The sequence below is a fragment of the Salvelinus sp. IW2-2015 genome, linkage group LG32 (assembly GCF_002910315.2).
Source record: "Salvelinus sp. IW2-2015 linkage group LG32, ASM291031v2, whole genome shotgun sequence".
Lineage (NCBI taxonomy): Eukaryota > Metazoa > Chordata > Actinopteri > Salmoniformes > Salmonidae > Salvelinus > Salvelinus sp. IW2-2015.
In genome coordinates this window covers 5,707-26,689 of record NC_036871.1, presented here as the reverse complement: position 1 = coordinate 26,689, position 20,983 = coordinate 5,707, and the positions used below count along the sequence as shown (strand labels likewise).

General features: G+C 41.1%; 1 protein-coding gene across 4 annotated transcripts in view; it reads right to left on the bottom strand.

The window, feature by feature from the left end:
• The window catches only part of dnaaf11 (dynein axonemal assembly factor 11), a 69,903-nt gene extending 51,066 nt beyond the window's left edge, over positions 1-18,837 (bottom strand). For 2 of the 4 annotated variants that reach the window (XM_023978066.2, XM_070436666.1), the window contains exons 1-6: positions 18,739-18,837; positions 18,262-18,429; positions 18,010-18,087; positions 17,581-17,753; positions 15,977-16,221; positions 15,606-15,779 (exon numbers count right to left, since the gene is read on the bottom strand). In XM_023978066.2, coding sequence (XP_023833834.1) covers positions 15,606-15,779; positions 15,977-16,221; positions 17,581-17,753; positions 18,010-18,087; positions 18,262-18,429; positions 18,739-18,748 — 848 coding nt within the window. In that variant the 5' untranslated portion in view covers positions 18,749-18,837. The remainder of the gene's footprint in view (positions 1-15,605; positions 15,780-15,976; positions 16,222-17,580; positions 17,754-18,009; positions 18,088-18,261; positions 18,430-18,738) is intronic. The other 2 variants (XM_023978064.2, XM_023978065.2) reach the window with 2 other exon arrangements.
• Positions 18,838-20,983: the final 2,146 nt, after the last annotated feature.

Genomic DNA, 20,983 nt, shown 5'->3' with positions numbered 1-20,983 from the left:
GCACTTTCAAGACTGCAGTGGAGGGGCTCTAACTCAAAATGCCCTTTATCGTTACGTTCCACCACCATATTTCTCTTTCTCCCTTTTCTGTCTTCCTGTTTTTCACAGCGTGCTGACTTCTCAAAGTTAAGGGATGAGGTGCTGTTCTCCCCGCTATAAAACTTTGGGCCAGAGAATCAGTCAAACAGCTGAGTCAGTAGCACATCGGTGTTGACAGCTCCACTGGCAGGTTATGTGAGCACAATGTGTTCAGACAGCTACTTAGCGAAGCGCCTTTGCATTCAGCCATGCACACACCGAACACTACACTGACTAAGCGTGCGATTGTTTCTTCGGCTAAGTGGAGAAAAAAAATCTAAAATCGCCGTATTTTACATTTGACTCCTTGTCTGGRGTGTTTCCTGAGCAAATGCAGGAAGAAATGAGGTGTTCTGAAATCCAAATCAACCCTTGACCCCTTCTCCCTAGCCAGTAGCTGCTCCTGTAGATCTGAGAAGATTGGAATAGCATGCATATCATGGGGCGTTCAACAAGGTTTCATTTTGGGTCCGGTACTGTTCAGTTTATATGTTATCCCTTGGCAGCGTCATCAGAAAGCACAGCATTGATTTCCACTGCTATGCAGTCGATACACAACTTCACATTTGTGTCACCAGAGGATTTTAGCTCGACGGATAAATTATTCGATTGCATTGGTGATTTCAATAATTGGATGGCTCACAACATCCTCCAGCTAAATCAAGACAAGACCGAGGAACTTATTGTCAGTGCCAAAGCACAGAGAGAGAATCTAGCTGCACATTTTCACTCACGGGCAATAAAGAAAAAAAAACACCTTGGTGTCATCTTAGATTCTGAACTAAATTTCAAATCACACATTAGGAATGTGACCGAAATAGCTTTTTACCACCAGTGGATCATTGCCACGGTGTGGCCGTTTCTCTCTCAGGCTGATACAGAGAGACTGCTTTTACAGAGATCCATTTACAGAGATCCATGCTTTTACTACAAGCAGGCATGACTACTGTAATGCTCTCCTGTCTGGTCCACCAATGAAAGTCATTGGTCAACTGCAAAACATGCAAAATGCTGCAGCACAGATACTGACCAAGACCAGACGGAGAGCTCACATTACATCGGTTTTAAAAGTCTGCCTGTGAGTTTTAGAATTCATTTTATGATTATTCTATTGGTTTTTAAATCAATCCACGATTGATGTCGGACATGCTTTTAAGTGATGTACCCAGTAGGTCCCTCAGGTCCTCTGGCACTGGCCTTTTAACTATCCCAAAGCATAGAACCAAGAGGCAGCCTTTAGTTATGCCCCCAGCCTTTGGGATAGCCTACCAGAGAACCTGAGGGGGGCTGAAACTGTAGACATATTTAAAAGAGATCATAAAACTTTTTTTTTTGCTTTGCTTTTCCTTAGGGTGTTTTGAGTTGTTCCGTTTGTGTCATTTTCTTATGTTTGTTGTGTAGTAAATATTTCTGCTTTTATTTTCAGTTTTTTTTATGACTTTTCCCCCCMAAAAAATAATATTGTGTTGCATTCCATGTCTGAAATGTGCTGTATAAATAAAGCTTTATTATTGTTCATTGGTGTGCCCGAGCTTTAGCAACGAGGACTTAATCCTGACTTGAAAACTTATGGCCAGTTTTGCCAGCTGGGAAGTCAGGTCCTTTTGCATGGCAACCCATTCCCTACATAGTGCACTACTTTTGACCAGAGCCCTATGGACCATATCCTGGTCTAAAGTAGTGGACTGGGGTAGGAATGGGGTGCAATTTGGGATGCACACCCATAATCCCCCTATTGTCCTGTCAGTGTATTGACATGACTACGTGGATCAAGTCAGTGCACCGTGACAACTGTGTATAAGGATATGGTAAAAACGGTAATGTTGTATTATCCTGATTGTATGCCTGGACAACAATTCGTCTGAGTTTCCCTGATAGGCCTACATATTTGGACGTTGATCAGTGTGTCATGTTTTCATGGTAAGCGTCAGCATACTATGACGCATTGGAAAATGTACAAAGCCAGGGTGGGTTAAACACCAGATAAGAGGTTGGGACAGTAATTGCAGCACAAGATCTTTACCCCCCCCACCACTTGATAGGGACTTCCTCTTTTCCAAGGCACGGTTGTTACCGTTACCTCAGATATCCAACGCTTAATACACAAACACAAAGTATAGGAACTTTCTCTCCCCTTTTCCTGTTCAAGGTAAATCAAGCAACTTGACTCTCTTGCATGAGAGAAATAAATTAACAAAACAACATTGAATGAAATAAACATCCTGCGCTCATTCAATAAACTAAGCATGCTGACGTAGTCCCAGGGCTCTAAATAAAAACAAATTAACTGGTAGCACTGGTGCTCCCAATTTACCGTAAAAAAAAAAGGTTAGGAGCACAATATAAAATGTAGAAGTACCAGAATAAATCATTGTATTAATTGATTAAGATACAGCCTATATGAATTCTAGCTACTTTTGAAGCACAGGTTGTGCGATTAAGACTAATATGTAACCCTGTAAAGACATTTGTTAATTATAAAAAGCTAAAATGTTGATACAAAAAAAGGTGATTGAAATTAAAGTCATTTGTGGTTTCTACAGTGTGTAAAAAGTACTACCTATTGATACATTACATTTAACATTTTACACGGTCTCTTTAAGTTTGAAGTTTCACAGTGATTACATGCAATATATAATTTATTCATTGCTATGATCATTGACCTTCCGAAGAAGCTATCCCTTTTCTTTTTGTGCCCCCGAATGTTTGGATATCCTGGTAAAGTAACCAAAACTAGCTAATGAGGTAACATGACTGAACAAGGTGCAAACAAAATGTCAGAGAGGGATTTTGGAAAGACCCGTGACACCAATACGCAATATAAAAAATATAAATAAATAATGTATATGTGCAGTGAAAAAGTATTTGCCCCCTTTCTGATTTTCTCTATTTTTACATATTTTTGAAAGTGGATGTTATCAGATCTTGTAAGAACCTCATACCAACGGTCAAGCATGGTGGTGGTAGTGTGATGGTTTGGGAATACTTTGCTGCCTTAGGACCTGGACGACTTGCCTTAATAAAAAGAACCATGTATTCTGCTCTGTATCAGAGAATTCTACAGGAGAATGCCAGGCCATGTCTGTAACCTGAAGCGCAGCAAGACAAATTATCCAAAACACACAATCAAGTGTAAATGAAAATAGCTAAAAAGCAACAAATTTGAAGTTTTGGAATGGCCTAGTCAAAGTCCAGACCTAATCCCAATTGAGATGTTGTGGCAGGACTTGCGCAGTTCATGCTTGAAAACCCACAAATGTCGCTGAGTTACAGCAGTTCTGCATGGAAGACTGGGCCAAAATTCCTCCACAGCGACACTGATCAACAACTACAGGAAGTTTTTTGACATTTTATTTAACCAGGAAAGTCAATTAAGAACAAATTCTTATTTAAAATGTCACCCTACCAGGAAACAATGGGTTACCTGCCTTGTTCAGGGGCAGAACGACAGATTTCTACCTTGTCAGCTCGGGGATTCGATCCAACAACATTTCGGCTACTGGCCCAATGCTCTAACCACTAGGCTACCTGCCATGTTTGGTTGGAGTCATTGCAGCTAAAGGTGGCACAACCAGTTATTGAGTGTAAGGGGGCAATTACTTTTTCACACAGGGCTGTCATGACGTATCATTAATGTGACGACTGCTATTCATCGAATAATTAACTGTGTTTATAATTACTTGATTAAATTAAATCAGCCAACCACTAACTCAGTAACCTGGGGCACCATGGGAAAAGTTTGTTTAATGAGTTACCGTTTCCCAAATTAACTCAAAGAATATCAGAATATCGATTTCATAGCAGTCGCTAATTAATAAATTTCCTAATCAGTCTCATCCTGAACGTCACATAATTCGTAAATCTGCACAAACCCGGGTCTCACTAAATCATTCCGTACCACACCAATTCAGTTGATTATTTATTTACTAACAAGTTAAATGATAATATGAGATACAAACACAGTCTAGGCTATTGATTAGAACGTCATACAATGAAACAGGTCCCTAGCGGACCAACACAATATGACATGTGTTGAGAGCGAGAGAGGCACACGTTTGTAAACTATGCTTAGTTTAGCCCTAACACCTTGCCCTGATCTGCTGCTCTTATGGGTCAGAATTATAATGAATGTAATTATTTGTTGAAGGTCTCCATTGAGTATCTCTTCGTGGACCGAGTTCCGCTTACTGGGCGGTTCGGCGAGGCCTGTTCCTTCGATGGAGGTCTCCTTCGTTATCGGGTGTAAGTCTCTGATTTTCCACACAATGTCAGTGTTCTTTCTCTTAGTGGTCCGTTCCCTTGCACTTGTTCTGTGAGAGTGGACTTCGATGCTCCCAGCATGGGTAGGAGGGCCGTGTAGACAGCCGATGATTTGAAGAGAATAGCTGGTGGTCCTTCTTGAATTCACCTTCGTAGATCTAGTGCTCAATCGTAGCCTTGATTGTTAAGAGTATCTTTTGTCCTCTTACTCGTGTTGCGTTTGTGAGGTTGCGACTATCTTAGATCACGCTGCAGCTGTGGTCCGTTTTAGTCTGATATGTAAATTCTTAACTCACATGTTTTATACCCCCGGGTCACAAAGGGGCGTTTCCGTCTTTATGGTAAGTTCTCTGGGGCGTATCTAGTTACGAGGCAAGTTATCACAATGTACTATGATCTCGTTAGACAACTAAAATCATAGTTTGTTGTTACAAAAACATTATTTTTGATCTGGATATTTTCTACACAACGCACAGCATGTAAACATGTACATATTATGAAAACTCTTCAAGTTACAATGTTTTCGTTATAACATCGTCATTTAACTTTTAATAACATAACAAAAAAACGACATTCATTTTCATATTCCATCTATCATCGTAAGCACCATTTTGGCTGATGAAATATAAATGTCCCAAAGTCCATTTATTGCATGTTACCGTTCTGAGGTAGATTCTCCATAGGCCCACCTTCCAATCCTCCACACTGAGAGGACAAAGGATTCGTCTGCTGCCTTAAGATTTACAATGTCCGTGAGGTGTCATAACCCCCCCCCCCAATCAATCCCTCTCCCCCTCTGCGGGAGTGAGAGATGTCTCTGTAGGCCTGTGATCCACGGTAAGCTGACCAGTCATGACGGGGGCATTGGGTGTTTCATAACTTTATGAAATAAATGAAATAAGTATGTAATTGTTGTGTTATTTGTTCACTCAAGTTCCCTTTATCTAATATTAGGTATAGGTTGAAGATCTGATAACATTCAGTATAAACATTTTGAAAGGGGCAAATACTTTTTCATGGTATATACTGTAAATATATTATTTTGTGTTATTGTTATTATTATTAATACTTTTTTTGGGGCGCACAGCATAATATTTAGAAGCATATGTGACCAAAATGGTCACACTGCAGAGCCCTGCATACCTATATCTTGATCTTTTAAAATCTACAAAATTAACATATGATACAAGAAAATGGCATGATTCCAAACATCATCAACTATCAAGTCTCATCAGCAAAAGCGTATCATACCTGCAACTCAACAAGTCCTGACAAAGTAAACATGTATGCTATCTATGGTCTTCCCTCAGCCCTTTCAGATAGTGATTGAGTCCAATCTTTTAAATACCTTTACTGTAATTAAATGAGTACATGTGAAACTTCAATTAATAGCCTGGGCTTTTATTTACTTTAAATCACTGAACACAACTGCTGCTTATTAGAGACAGGCTTCTGTTTGAGCCAGGCATCTATTTCCTTAACGCACACAGCCTTTGCTCAATAAAATGTTGAAAAGACTACCACACTGTTTATAATAAAATATTGAAAAAAACTACCAGACTGTTTATACCAGTATAAACATTATAATATCAAATCCATCACAGATCAGACTAGGCTGCCTATCATACACCCCGCTTCAGCACCTTGGAGAGCGGTACAAGTAGCTTGAATTTGATATTGTGTTTTCCTTTTGGTGGCGCCATGGCTGGCAACGATGACAGATAAAAAAAAATACATTAAAGCACGTGTCCATGGTAACCTCGTAAACAATGCATTGACACTCACCGTTTATTTGAAACATGCGTTTATTTGCTGAAATGTGTGCCAATGCGCGGCTATCAAAAAAGGGACAGGTGACTACTTGAGAACGTGTTTAATTTAACTTTTAAGGTAACTAAACAAATATCTTGACTCTGACCTATTAAATAAAGCTCTAGGCTGACTGTAGGCCTGACTCTCTGTTGTGTGTTTTGGGCCTGTGGTTGTGGTTGTGGCAGCAGCCTGTGGCAAAGTTAGAGGCTGCATCTCAAATGATCCCAAATGGCACCCTATTTCCTATATGGTGAACTACTTTTGAACAGAGCCCTATAGGCCCTGGTCAAAAGTAGTGCACTATAAAGGAAATAAGGTGCCATTTGGGACACAGACAAAGCGTTTAAAATATGCTGTAATAACATTGGAGAGAGAGAGAGAGAGAGAGAGAGAGAGAGAGAGAGAGAGAGAGAGAGACCGAGAGAGAGAGAGCAGCAGGGAGAAACACACACACCCAATTAAAACCACAGCAAATGGGTCACCTGTAGGGTGAGTGGGCCACCATTAATTAACAACATGGCGGGCAAATTAATTAAGCTTGATTTAACCTGTACACGAGAAACAGGAAGGGATGAGGGATTATTATGATGCTACCTCTGTGTGAAGTGTCTGAATAACACACGCAGTAGGTCAGGGTCATCAACTAGACTCAGCCGCGGGCCATTTTTTTTCTTGTGCGAATGGTCAGGGGGCCGAAAAACACACACTACACAACCAAAAGTATGTGGACACCTGCTCATCGAACATCTCATTCCAAAATCATAGGCATTAATATGGAGTTGGTCCCCCCTTTGCTGCTATAACAGCCTCCACTCTTCTGGGAAAGCTTTCCACTAGATGTTGGAACATTGCTGTGGGGACTTGCTTCCATTCAGCCACAAAAGCATTAGTGAGGTCGGGCACTGATGTTGGGCGATTAGGCCTTGCTCGCAGTCGGCGTTCCAATTCATCCCAAAGGGCTCTGTGCAGGCAGATCAAGTTCTTCCACACTGATCTCAACAATCCATTTCTTGATGGACCTCACTTTGTGCACGGGGGCATTGTCAGGGTGAAACAGGAAAGGGCCTAACCCCAAACTGTTGCTACAATGTTGGAAGCACAGAATGGTTTGGAATGTCACTGTATCCTGCAGCATTAAGATTTCCCTTCACTGGATCTAAGGGGTCTAGCCCAAACCATGAAAAACAGCCCCAGACCATTATTCCTCTCCCACCAAAATTTACAGTTGGCACTTTGCATTCACGCAGGTAGCGTTCACCTGGCATCCGCCTAACCAAGATTTGTCCGTCGGACTGCCAGACGGTGAAGCATGATTCGTCACTCCAGAGATCGAGTTTCCATCGATAGAGTCCAATGCCGGTGAGCTTTACACCAATTCAGCCGACGCTTGGCATTGTGCATGGTGATCTTAGGCTTGTGAGAGGCTGCTCGGTCATGGAAACCCGTTTCAACAGTTCTTGTACTGACATTGCTTCCAGAGGCAGTTCGGAACTCGGTAGTGAGTGTTGCAACCGAGGACAGACGATTTTTACTCGCTTCAGCACTCGGTGGTCCCATTCTGTGAGCTTGTGAGGCCTACCACTTTATGGCTGACGTTTCCACTTCACAATAATAGCACTTACAGTTGACTGGGTCAGCTCTAGCAGGGCAGAAATTTGACTAACTGAATTGTTGGAAAGGTGGCACGTTGAAAGCTGAGCTCTTCAGTAAGGCCATTCTACTGCCAATGTTTGTCTATGGAGAGTGCATGGATGTGTGATAAATTTTATACACCTATCAGAAACGGGTGTGGCTGAAATAGCCGAATCCAGTAATTTGAAGGGTCCACATACACACACAAACATATATAAATATACATGTGTGTGTGCATATATATATACAGTTGAAGTCGGAAGTTTACATACACCTTAGCCAAACACATTTAAACTCAGTTTTTCACAATTCCTGACATTTAATCATAGTAAAAATTCCCTGTCTTAGGTCAGTTAGGATCACCGCTTTATTTTAAGAATGTGAAATGTCAGAATAATTGTAGAGAGAATTATTTATTTCAGCTTTTCTTTCTTTCATCACATTCCCAGTGGGTCAGAAGTTTACATACACTCAATTAGTATTTGGTAGCATTGCCTTTAAATTGTTTATCTTGGGTCCAACTTTACGGATAGCCTTCCACAAGCTTCCCACAATGAGTGGGACACGCTTTTTCAGTTCTGACCACAAATTTTCTATGCGATTGAGGTCAGGGCTTTGTGATGGCCACTCCAATACCTTGACTTTGTTGTCCTTAAGCCATTTTGCCACAACTTTGGAAGTATGCTTGGGGTCATTGTCCATTTGGAAGACCCATTTTTGACCAAGCTTTAACTTCCTGACTGATATCTTCAGATATTGCGTCAACATATACACATCATTTTTATACCTCATGATGGCATCTATTTTGTGAAGTGCACCAGTCCCTCCTGCAGCAAAGCACCCCCACAACATGATGCTGCCACCCCTGTGCTTCACGGTTGGGACGGTGTTCTTCGGCTTATAAACCTCCCCCTTTTTCCTCCAAACATAACGATGGTCATTATGGCCAAACAGTTCTATTTTTGTTTAATCAGACCAGAGGACATTTCTCCAAAAAGTACAATCTTTGTCCCCATGTGCAGTTGCAAACTGTAATCTGGCTTTTTTTATGGCGGTTTTGGAGCAGTGGCTTCTTCCTKGCTTAGCAGCCTTTCAGGTTATGTCGATATAGGACTCGTTTTACTGTGGATATAGAGACTTTTGTACCGGTTTCCTCCAGCATCTTCACAAGGTCCTTTGCTGTTGTTCTGGGATTGATTTGCACTTATCAGACCAAAGCACTTCATCTCTAGGAGACAGAATGCATCTCCTTCCTGAGAGGTATGACGGATGCGTGGTCCCATGGTGTTTATACTTGCGTACTATTGTTTGTACAGATGAACGTGGTACCTTCAGGCGTTTGGAAATTGCTCCCAAGGATGAACCAGACTTGTGGAGGTCTCCATTTTTTCCCCCTGAGGTCTTGGCTAATTTATTTTGATTTTCGCATGATGTCAAGCAAAGAGGCACTGAGTTTGAAGGTTGAAACCTTGAAATACATCCACAAGTACACCTCCAATTGGCTCAAATGATGTCAATTATCCTATCAGTAGCTTCTAAAGCCATGATATCATTTTCTGGAATTTTCCAAGCTGTTTAAAAGGCACAGTCAACTTAGTGTATGTAAACTTCTGACCCACTGGAATTGTGATACAGTGAATTCTAAGTGAAATAATCTGTCTGTAAACAATTGTTGGAAAAATTACTTGTGTCATGCACAAAACAGATGTCCTAACCGACTTGACAAAACTATAGTTTGTTAACAAGAAATTTGTGGAGTGGTTGAAAAGCGAGTTTTAATGACTCCAACCTAAGTGTATGTAAACTTCCTACTTCAACTGTACATTGATCATCTCAGCAAGGTTTTACCTGTGGTTGTGGAACTGGGTGGAAGTGCAACTAAAATGTAGTTTATATAAAACATCCGCATTTGAAATGTCTTTTTTTCTCATCATTTTATTAACGTAAGAATAAAGATGTTGATGAAGACATACTGTAACACTTTAGAGTACCAGACGAAGAAATGTAACACTTTAGATTACTTAAGCATCGAATACAATGCAAGTTGAGGGATTTTCACAACAGTAGCCGGGCTATAAAAAGTACATTGTCCTGCTAATAGGAAACATTTGCATGATGGGCAACACCTGCTGCAGTTGTGAAGACACAGCTGCTTGTTTACATCTAGTTTACATTCTTTATTGTAACCAATGTCAGACATCATTTGTATCTTCCTTCTATTAGGCTGTTAAGTCTCATAGCCTACCTCCGGCAGTTAAGGTATTTTATATAGGTCTAGGCTCCGAAGAAATAGACTCCAATTAAGCCCTCTTGTTGTTTGTAAAGTCAAATTAAAATGAAGATTATTGTTGAAATGAATTGCTCGACTGGTGTAGGTTTTCTCCATCTGTTGGCGTGCAACACTTGCATAACAAGTTTGCTATATTTTCAGCACCAGCCACTGTTCCCCTCCTATTGATTGCGCTGCGGTTGCCGCCAGTTGATTTTTAAATGTAACCTTTATTTAATGAGCTAGCTAGCTAGGCTAATTGAGGCTGTAGTGCATACACTTTCTCATCCTAACAACTCCATTCAGAATATTGAGTAGCAGCCTACCTGTTGGCTCTTAATAAGGTCCTTGGCGTCACCCCATTTCGTACATAATGCCTACTTTGGACCAGAGTCTATACCAAAATAGTGCACATATGTATGAAATAGTGTGCTATTTAGTCTACATTCATCAGATCACTTAACTGCTACCCCCCCCCCCCCCCCCCCCCTCCAATTGGGCAAAAACTGGTTGAATAATCGACCCCAAAAAAATCTATGTGCTGACATTGAATAAACGTGGAAAACTGATTGGATTTGCAAAAAGTCATCACGTAAGGACATTGTCTTTTAACCTAAATCCAATGACATGGTGACAAGAGTGTGGAAAGCTGTCATCAAGGCAAAGGGTGGCTACTTTGAAGAATCTCAAATAATATAGATTTAGATTTGTTTAACACTTTTTTGGTTACTACATGACTCCATGTGTGTTATTTCATAGTCTACAATGTAGAAAAACCATGGAATGAGTAGGTGTGTCCAAACTTTTGACGGGTACTGTATTTGACCCAGATCAAATTACTCCAAAGCCTCGGCCTGATTTGCAAGAGACAACACTGGAATCGGGACAAGTATTGTATACAGACGGCTCTAGCTACCTAACTATAGAATGGAAGAGAGTAACGGGGTATGCTGTGTGTAAATGACAGGGGTGTAGTAAAGGCTGGCTCACTGCTAGCCTCTGTTACAGCCCAGGGGGCGGAGTTACATGCATTAGCCGAGGCCCGTAAGTTGTCGGAAGGGGAGAATGTTACAATATACCCTGATTCTCGATATGCATTTGGGGTAGTTCATGATTTCGGCACATTGTGGTCACAACGGGCATGTTAACGGCGACAGAAACACCAATAAAAAAAAGGGACATGAGGTAGAGGCATTATTAGAAGCGTGTCAGCTACCCAGTAAATTAGCAGTGGTGAAATGTGAAGCTCACACTTGTCGTACAGATGAAATAGACATAGGGAATCGCCGAGCAGACAAAACGGCTAAGAGAAGGTGTTAAGGAACCGCATGTAAATATTGTAAATCCCAAGGCTGGGATTCTAAGTCTAAAAGATTTACAGCAGCAAACTAACAAGAAAGAAATGTGGGAGTGGTTAGAACATGGGTGCCAAGTAGACACTGAAGGGTTGTGGTATAATACGACCACTGGAAGACCAGTAGCGCCAAGCTGGATACATATTACTCTTTCTGAAATGTATCATGGACCAACACATCAATCGGCTGTGAACATGTACTCCCAGTTCAAGACGATGTGGTGGGGAAAGGGCGTGTTAGAAACATTTCGGGACTGGGTTAAAAGATGTGTGATATGTGCCCAACATAATAGTGCACCTACAATGCCTACTCCTGCCCGACAGCAACCCCTGCTGGACCATTTACATCATTACAGATAGACTTTATAGGGCCACCCCCTCGAAGCAGGGGGAAGACCCATGCATTACAGATATACTTTATAGGGCCACCCCCTCGAAGCAGGGGGAAGACCCATGCATTGCAGATAGACTTTATAGGGCCTCTCCCTGGAAGCAGGGGGAAGACCCATGCATTGGTGGTGGTGGACAGATTCTCCAGATGGACAGAAGTACTTGCAACTCCCTCAGTTTCAGCGAACTTTGCAGCACAAATTGTGTTAAGGAAAGTGATACAGAGATGGGGCGTATTCCGGACACTAGACTTTGTTAAGGAAAGTGATACAGAGATGSGGCKTATTCCGRACACTAGACTTTGTTAAGGAAAGYGATACAGAGATGSGGCKTATTCCGGACACTAGACTYKGTTAAGGAAAGTGATACAGAGATGGGGCGTATTCCGGACACTAGACTTTGTTAAGGGAAGCGATACAGAGATGGGGCTTATTCCGGACACTAGACTCGGATCAAGGGAAACATTTCACATCCAAAGTGCTACAGGCTGTGTGTAAGGCTTTGGGAATCGCACAAGCCTTTCATTGTCCATATAGGCCGGAAACAGCGGGGATAAAGGAGCGTCAGAACCGTTCCATTAAGGAGAAATTGGCCAAGACGTTTTCGGGTTTCGGGTTTCGAATTTACCCGTGGTACTGATGTCAATAAGGGTGTCAACTAACGCCACCATAGGACTCACACCACATGAACAGGCAACTGGGAGACCGATGAGAGAACCAGGAGCTGTTATTCACACGTCACAAATTAGTGATCTTGAAAATAATGAGAGAGTTACGGCCTTATTGTAAAATATTTTTTTAATCCATCTACACACAATACCCCAAAATGACAAAGCAAAAACAGGTTTTGAGAAATGTTTGCAAATGTATTAAAATAAAAACAGAAACGCCTTATTTACATAAGTATTCAGACCCTTTGCTATGAGACCAAGATAAAGGTCTGATAAAACCAAGATTTAACTCTTTGGCCTGAATGCTAAGCGACATGTAAGAAGAAAACCTGGCACCATCCCTACAGTGAAGCATGGTGGTGGCAGCATCATGCTGTGGGATGTTATTCAGCGGCAGGGACTGGGAAACTAGTCCGGGTTGAAGGAAAGATGAACAGAGCAAAGTACAGAGAGATACTTGATGAAAACCTGCTCCAGAGCGCTCAGGACCTCAGACTGGGGCGAAGGTTCACCTTCCAACAGGACAACAACCCTAAGCACACAGCCAAAACAATGCAGGATTGGGTACGGGACAAGTCTCTGAATGTCCTTGAGTGGCCCAGCCAGAGCCCGGAGAATGGGACAAACTTCTCAAATACAGGTGTGCCAAGCTTGTAGTGTCATACCCAAGAAGACTAGAGGTTGTAATCGCTGCCAAAGGTGCTTCAACAAAGTACTGAGTAAAGGGTCTGAAAAATTAGATAAATGTAATATTTCAGTTTTGTATTTTTTTTWAATAATTTTGCAAACATTTCTAAAAACCTGTTTTTGCTTTGTCATTATTGGGTATTGTGTGTAGATTGATAAAAAATAAAAAATATTTCCGAATGCACTGCATATGATAGATGGACGGACAGAGACAGACAGATCGATAGAAAGTGGGGACCTATAACATATTGGATTATTAGTAAATGAGTGTACCCAGCAATCAACAAACGTCCCCACAACTTCAGAGAATGTTCCGTTAAGAGTCTCATTAGGTCTTTAGGAGAATATTCCATCAACGTCCCGCCAAACATTCACATTACAAGGTTGCCATGTTCTCAGAATATAAGATATTAATGTTCTAGACACGCTTCATGGGACGTTGCATGACTCCTGATGAAAGACGGCAAAGAAAATRTAAAATCAATACACATCGGACCTTATCACTGCTGCCGAGCCCATCAAGGCCCTGATTAGTGAACCACTGATCCATTCACAACTCTTTGTCTGTTGGCAAAGTTAAGGAGACACACAAACAGCACTTTCAACTGACATATGATTCAATTGTGAAGGTTCATTTATACAGTAATTATTACTCAACCTGGGATTTGAACTCACAACCTCTTGGTTCACAGTACTCTGATCTTCCTGCTATGCCACCATGTCCTTGGCAGGTATCAGTTTATCTTAATATACTCTCATCATTGATCTTAGTTACTTATTTCAGTAATTTAAGGGCTTTCTGTATTGTTGTCTAATGTTGGTGGGGCACGTTAACCTGTTTTAATGATACTCCTGAATCACTATGATCAAACATTTTCTTGAGGGTACTTTTAAACATTTTCTTGAGGGTACTTTTAACAGAGCTGAGATTTACTTCAAAGTGCATTCCCCCTAGGGAGATTTCTCTTTGAGATGCTCACCTATAGCCTCTAGGATGAATAAATAATGATATTTTATTACGTAGTGGAAATATGTTCATAATTCATGCTCAAGGGAAATCCTACAGATTCCCATCTTTCAATGATAAACTCATTTTAATTCGATCAGATAGGTGTGTTGTAGCGCTGCATTCACATGCTAGTCGGAACTGGGAAACTGGGAAATGTACGACTTGTTAATTCGTTGAACGCGGCACATGTATAACTACAACCAGTTATCAAGTCAAACATTTCTGAGTTACCTAGTTCCGACTAGCAGGTGAACGTGGCATAACTGTAACATATATTGCGAAGAATGTGACAGCAGGGCGACTCCCCTAGCGGGTCTCGAACCCAGCCTGGCCAACATCGCCAATGACAAAAGCTCTCGCCACTGTCCCAATAAGGGATATCTCTAGGGCAGCGTTTCCCAAACTCGGCCCTCAGGACCCCAAGAGGTGCACTTTATTTTTTCTAACACTACACAGCTGTTTCAAATGATCAAAGCTTGATGATTAGTTGATTATTTGACTCAGCTGCGTAGTGCTAGCGAAAAACAAACAAAAACGGCCCTATCCAGAAGCAAACTCTAACCCCTCCTCCCTAGGCACTTGTGTAGATCTGAAACAACTTGATGGGTGTAAGGCTGTAAGCAATAGGGGGAATGCACTTCGAAGTAAATCTGAGCTCTGTTAAAAGTACACTCAACAAAAATGTGTATTGATCATTGTGATTCAGGAGTATGATTAAAACAGGTTACTGTGCCCCACTAACATTAGACAACTGTACAGAAATCCCTCAAATTTGGTGTAACCCCTGGTGAATAATAATTACTGTATAAATGAACATGCACGATGTAATAATGTATTTCAAAATGTGTAAAATATTTCAGTTGAAAGCACTGTGTGTGAGAGTATCCCAAACCTTGGCAACAGACAAAAAGCTACCAGTGGTTCACCAATCAGGGCCTTGATTGGCTCAGCAACAGTAACCAGGTGTGATGTGAAATTCATATTTTTTGCGGGGGAGAACGACTCTTTGGGACTGTCGACATCCTGACTGACAACTGATACAGACACATTCTCCTGCAACGTTCTCATGAAACGTGTCTAGAACATTAATATCTTATATTCTGAGAACATGGCAAACCGTGTTCTGTGTATGTTTGGCGGGACGTTGATGGAATATTCTCCTAACCCTCAGAAAACTGGACACGTGCTACAAACCCATAAAACGCATCTAGAACATTCATGTTGTATATTCTGAGGACATTGTAACCACATTCTAGATAAGTTCTGTTTGATATGAAGGGAATGCTCTCCTAACTTTAACAGCAAAACATGCTAAGGTTTTTGATAATATAGATAGGGGAACATTCTAACTAAGGGAAAACTGTACACTCAAACAGTAGGGGAGCATTACGAGTAACAATACAAAAACATTCGTTCTCCCTAGAATTGTTAGCCGTTTACCTACCTTTCTTTTGCCTTTTTCTTCTCGCCAAGGTGGCGGTGAGCCTCCAGGCGTGACTCTGGAGTATAGGCACAAGGTTTCTCCCAAAACTCCCTCTCCTGGTCTTCTGAAGAAAGGCAACTTGTCTTCTCTTTCTCCTCTCTCCCTTGGATCTCCTTGTTTTCTTCAGGCACAGGGCTATAGATCAATAAACCAAACTCTTCAGAGTTATTAAGAACATTTAAATAAACGGAGTGATTGACAGTGAACTGAAATACAGTAACGGGCCAACTGAATTGAATAACTTCAGATGAGGTTAGGGTTACTCCACAGATACACCAGTTATCCTTGCTGTTCTACATGACATAAAATCAAGGTGGAAAGCTTGAACATACATGGTGTTGTTGATGTCAGTGTACCAGCGACCATCAAAGCCAGGATTCTTCGCTTTAGCAGAGGAGCGGCTTTCCCTTTCCGGCCCCCGCTGCTCCTCTCCTCCCTCTCTCTGGGCCTCCTCTTTCTCACCCGCTCTCTTCCGCAGGTAATCCTGCTCCTGCTGCCGAATCCGCCTCCTTACCTCATCTAGGCCTTGTCTGGCTCGGATCCTTTCCGACCTGCCAATCTCTTTCCCATCCAGATACTGCAAAAAAAAAAAAAAATATCTCCAGGCGAGCAAGTGCATGCTAGACTAGTGATGTTGTGTGTGTGTGTTTGCGCATATCTTTTAAGAAAATGCATGGACACTACTGTGAGCCGCTTTGGATAAAAGTATCTGTTAAAGGCATACACCGATTGTACAAAACATTAAGGACACCTGCTTTTTCCATGACAGACTTACCAGATGAATCCAGGTTTCAATGTTACATGCACAAGTACAGTGAAATGCCTTTCTTGCAAATGCTAACCCCAACAGCGCAGTAATCAATAACAATATAATAAAAAAAAAATGTAAGGTAGAACAAAAACACACAAGATATAAAAATAAGAAGATGAACAGGATAAAGTAAGTAAGCATACTATATACTGGGTCAGTTCAAGTACCATATTTACAATGTGCAGGGATACTATGATGTCACTTGCTAAATCCACTTCAATCAGTGTAGATGAAGGGGAAGAGACAGGTTAAAACATTTTTAAGCCTTGAGACAACTGAGACATTGATGTGCATGTGTGTCATTCAAAGGGTGAATGGGCAAGACAAAAGATTTAAGTGCCTTTGAACGGGGTATGGTAGTAGGTGCCAGAACTGCAACGCTCATGGGTTTTTCCACTCCAAAATTTTCCCGTGCATATCAAGAATGGCCATTCAGCCAACTTGACAACTGTGGGAAACATTGGAGTGAACATGGGCCAGCATCCCTGTGTAACGCTTTCAACACCTTGTAGAGTCCACATCCCAACAAATTGAGGCTATTCTGAGGGCAAAAGGGGGGGTAACTCAATATTAGGAAGGTGTTCCTAATGTTTAGTGTACTCAGTGTATATTTGAAGCCCAGATAGCACATTTGCTTCCTTGGAAGTTTTTGATTTCCAATTGGTTCTGGGAACGAAGCCATAAGTTTCCTGACTTGTAAAACGGAAAGTTTTTTTTAAGAGAAAGGAAGTGAACATTTCGCCTGTTCTGTAAATGTTACTTTTAGGTTGTTGGGAGGTTCTGAGAACATTTYACGATGGTTACCTGAAAATTGTCCTGAGAGTTTTTATTAACGTTCTAAGTACGGAAATTATAGGTTATTTGAAGGTAATTAAATAAAGTACTGAGAACTTGTTTCAATAAGAGTTTTAATAACACTGCTAGCTTAGTTAGGGTTAATTGTTTTGAACTGCAAGCATAGATAGGACATGTGGAAATGTATTTGCTTAGGCATTAATCATGCAAGCATCTATTTTTTTATTGTGGCACGGCRTCAGTGAGATTTGAACTTATGATCTTAATTTAACTGTACTTGTGCACGTGACATTAAAACTTGACATTTCTGTTTTATATCCCTCCTGATACCTTCAGTTGGGGCAGTGAAGCCACAACGTATTGCCTGTAGCCCTCAAACTCAGTGCAGGGGTTCCCCACCAGGAAAAGCTCTTGGAGATGGAGGTTGTGCTTCAATGACTCGACACTGCTCAACCGGCCCACAAAGTTCACTGTCAGGTCCAGCTTCTGGAGACTCTCACATCCTGTTGTAACGGTTGAGGAGGCAAGAATAGTATGAGTAAAGAGCTATTTGGCCTATTTCATTCTCTAAAGCCAGAATGGAATTGCTATTTTTAGAGTCAAAGCACAGGTGGATCTGTTTTATGTCAATTTAAACTATGGTTGAGGAGAAATGCTATTAAAAACAGACTTTTGGTCATTTCCTTAGCCTACATTAATACAAACAGATAGGACAATGTTGTAAAATAGTAGAAGTGGCTATGTGCACAAAATACTAACCTTCCAGGTTTTCAATCAGTTCAACGTTGTTCAAAGCAAGGTTTAGATACTCCAACTTTTTCAATCTATATACATTTTCTATGGAGAGCAAATAAATACATATTTTAAAATATTGAAATTGCATTGACGGTCAATGAAATACAAATATAAAATATAGGGCAGTTAGATTAGGCCCGAATTAAATGAAACAATGTCAAGTTAATTGAATTGCAATTATATAAAAAAGAGGAAGGGTAAAGAAATTAGAATCACCTATTCTGGGAATGAGATTGTTTTGAAGATACAGAATTTTGAGGTCCCTGCACCATTTATCAATGTGTTCTATTTTCTCAATATCTTGTTGATGCAAAGACACCTCCTCTAACGAAAGGATCTCGCAGTTGTTATGCTCTGCCCGACGTCGTACCAGGTCTTCTGTGACTGTAGATTATGGAAAAAGGGTGAAGCAAATGGTATAGCTACATTACTGTAGTAGGCCAAAGTAGAAACAACAAGTGACACGATGATGTTAGCTAGGCTACCTATCTAGCTAGCTAGCTTATTCGGTTGCCTGTATCACTGAAGTTAACAAGTTAAGTAGCTAACTTAGCTAGTTGAAGAATACAAAATAAGACAGCACCTTAGTGTCATTCCATTTTGTCTAATAACGACTCGCTAGCCATATTTCTTGCGTGCACTGGTGACAAAATGGTTATATTATCGGGATTAGCCAACCAACTTTCTACTTACTCAGGACCATCTTTATTCTCTTCTGTTTGGCAGGCGTTGCTACTAGAAACCAACACTGTTTGGAAGATGTCAGTGGGTGCGCTCGGTTTGCACAGCCAGGGGATTCCTTTAAATTGGCCCGCGGTCAGCTCCCTTCSTAGTCCGAATGCAGTAGGGTCCAGGGGGCGTTCGCTGACAAGTGGGCGGTCCATGACAAGGGTTAATTCCCAGACAAAGCCCCTTCTTTCTTCTCATTGGCACCTCGCTAGCTGTCGTGTCTTTGCCGCTTTCTTCTTTAACTACACACTATGCCTCCATTACAGACCATTCTCACAAGTGTTTGACTTTGCTTGTCACGCTTGTAGTCCTAAAAAACGGAAATTGAGTGACTTCTGGTTCGTTCAGCCATTGCTATGGATGAATGGGGTTTTGGGATTAACATCGAAAATAAAGTCTGAGGTTAACACAGGTTTAAGATAATTTATACGTTTTGTTCTATGAGATAATATCAGTCAGTTAACACAACCYTTATGAATTATCAAGCCTTTTATGTGCTTTAAAAAAATTACATAAATGGTTAAAAATTCACATAAAGTGACATTAGCTGATTAATATTATCTCATAGAACAAAACGTATAAGAGCAACTAAGCCTGTGTTTACCACGGACCTTATTAAAAAAGATAGTGCCTACAAAAAGACGCCATTACTATTTCTCTCTATTAGGTAATTAACAAAAATCAGCGGGAGCTTGAGTACATGAATGTCACTAGTTACCACAACCGCAAAGTCATAATAATTTTTTTTGGGTGCGGGGGTCCAAAATAGGGGAGGATTGTCAAACCTTTCTTTTTTTTGCTTTGGGGAGGGTTGTATGGTTTTTTATTGGGCACAGGGGAGGGTAGTGTGTTTTTTCCTTTACTTGCTTCTGATATTACCCTATTAAAGATTAGAAAAGTTTGTGAAGGTTTGGTATGGTGGGGCTATTATTAAGCTTTACCTACTGCAGGCCTATGATATGGCAGTGCGCYCCAGTGCTCCCACTGACTCCGACAGTTGAACTTGAGGTGAGGAAGTCTGTTTCAGGCCTACCAGAGTTACTGCTATAATCTAACAATATAATGCTTATCTTTAAACAAAATATTCTGATTGAACATTTACGAATTAGCCTCCTTCTGTATGTCTATATCGGTATAGTAGCCATCTGACATAAATAAATGCATGTCGGTGTCGTAGCATTTTTATTTAATTTATTTCACCTTTATTTAACCAGGTAGGCTAGTTGAGAACAAGTTCTCATTTGCAACTGCGACCTGGCCAAGATAAAGCATAGCAATTCGGCACATACAACAACACAGTTACACATGGAATAAACAAACATACAGTCAATGATACAGTAGAACAAAAGAAAACAAAAAGTCTATATACAGTGAGTGCAAATGAGGTAAGATAAGGGAGTTAAGGCAATAAATAGGCCATGGTGGCGAAGTAATTACAATATTAGCAATTTAAACACTGGAATGGTAGATTGCAGAAGATGAATGTGCAAGTAGAGTACTGGGTGCAAAGAGCAAGATAAATAAATAAATACAATATGAGATGAGGTAGGTAGATAGACGGGTGTTTACAGATGGGCTATGTACAGGTGCAGTGATCTGTGAGCTGCTCTGACAGCTGTGCTTAAAGCTAGTGAGGAGATATGAGTCTCCAGCTTCAAGATTTTTGCAGTTCGTTCCAGTCATTGGCAGCAGAGAACTGGAAGGGAAGACGACCAAAGAGGAATTGGCTTTGGGTGACCTGTGAGATAAACCTGCTGGAGTGCGTGCTACGATGGGTGCTGCTATGGTGACCAGTGAGCTGACATAAGGCGGGGCTTTACCTAGCAGAGACAGTAGATAAACTGTAAGCCAGTGGGTTTGGCGACGAGTATGAAGCAAGGCCAACCACGAGAGCGTACAGTCGCAATGGTGGGTAGTGTATGGGGCTTGGTGACAAAATGGATGCACTGTGATAGACTGCATCTAGTTGTTGAGTAGAGGTGTTGGAGGGCTATTTTATAGATGACATCACCGAAGTCGAGGATCGGTAGGATGGTCAGTTTTACGAGGGTATGTTTGGCAGCATGAGTGAAGGATGCTTTTTTGCGAATAGGAAGCGATTCTAGATTAGTTTGGATTGGAATGCTTAATGTTGAGTCTGAAGGAGAGTTTTACAGTCTAACCAAACACCTAAGGTATTTGTAGTTGTTCCAAACGTATTCTAAGTCGA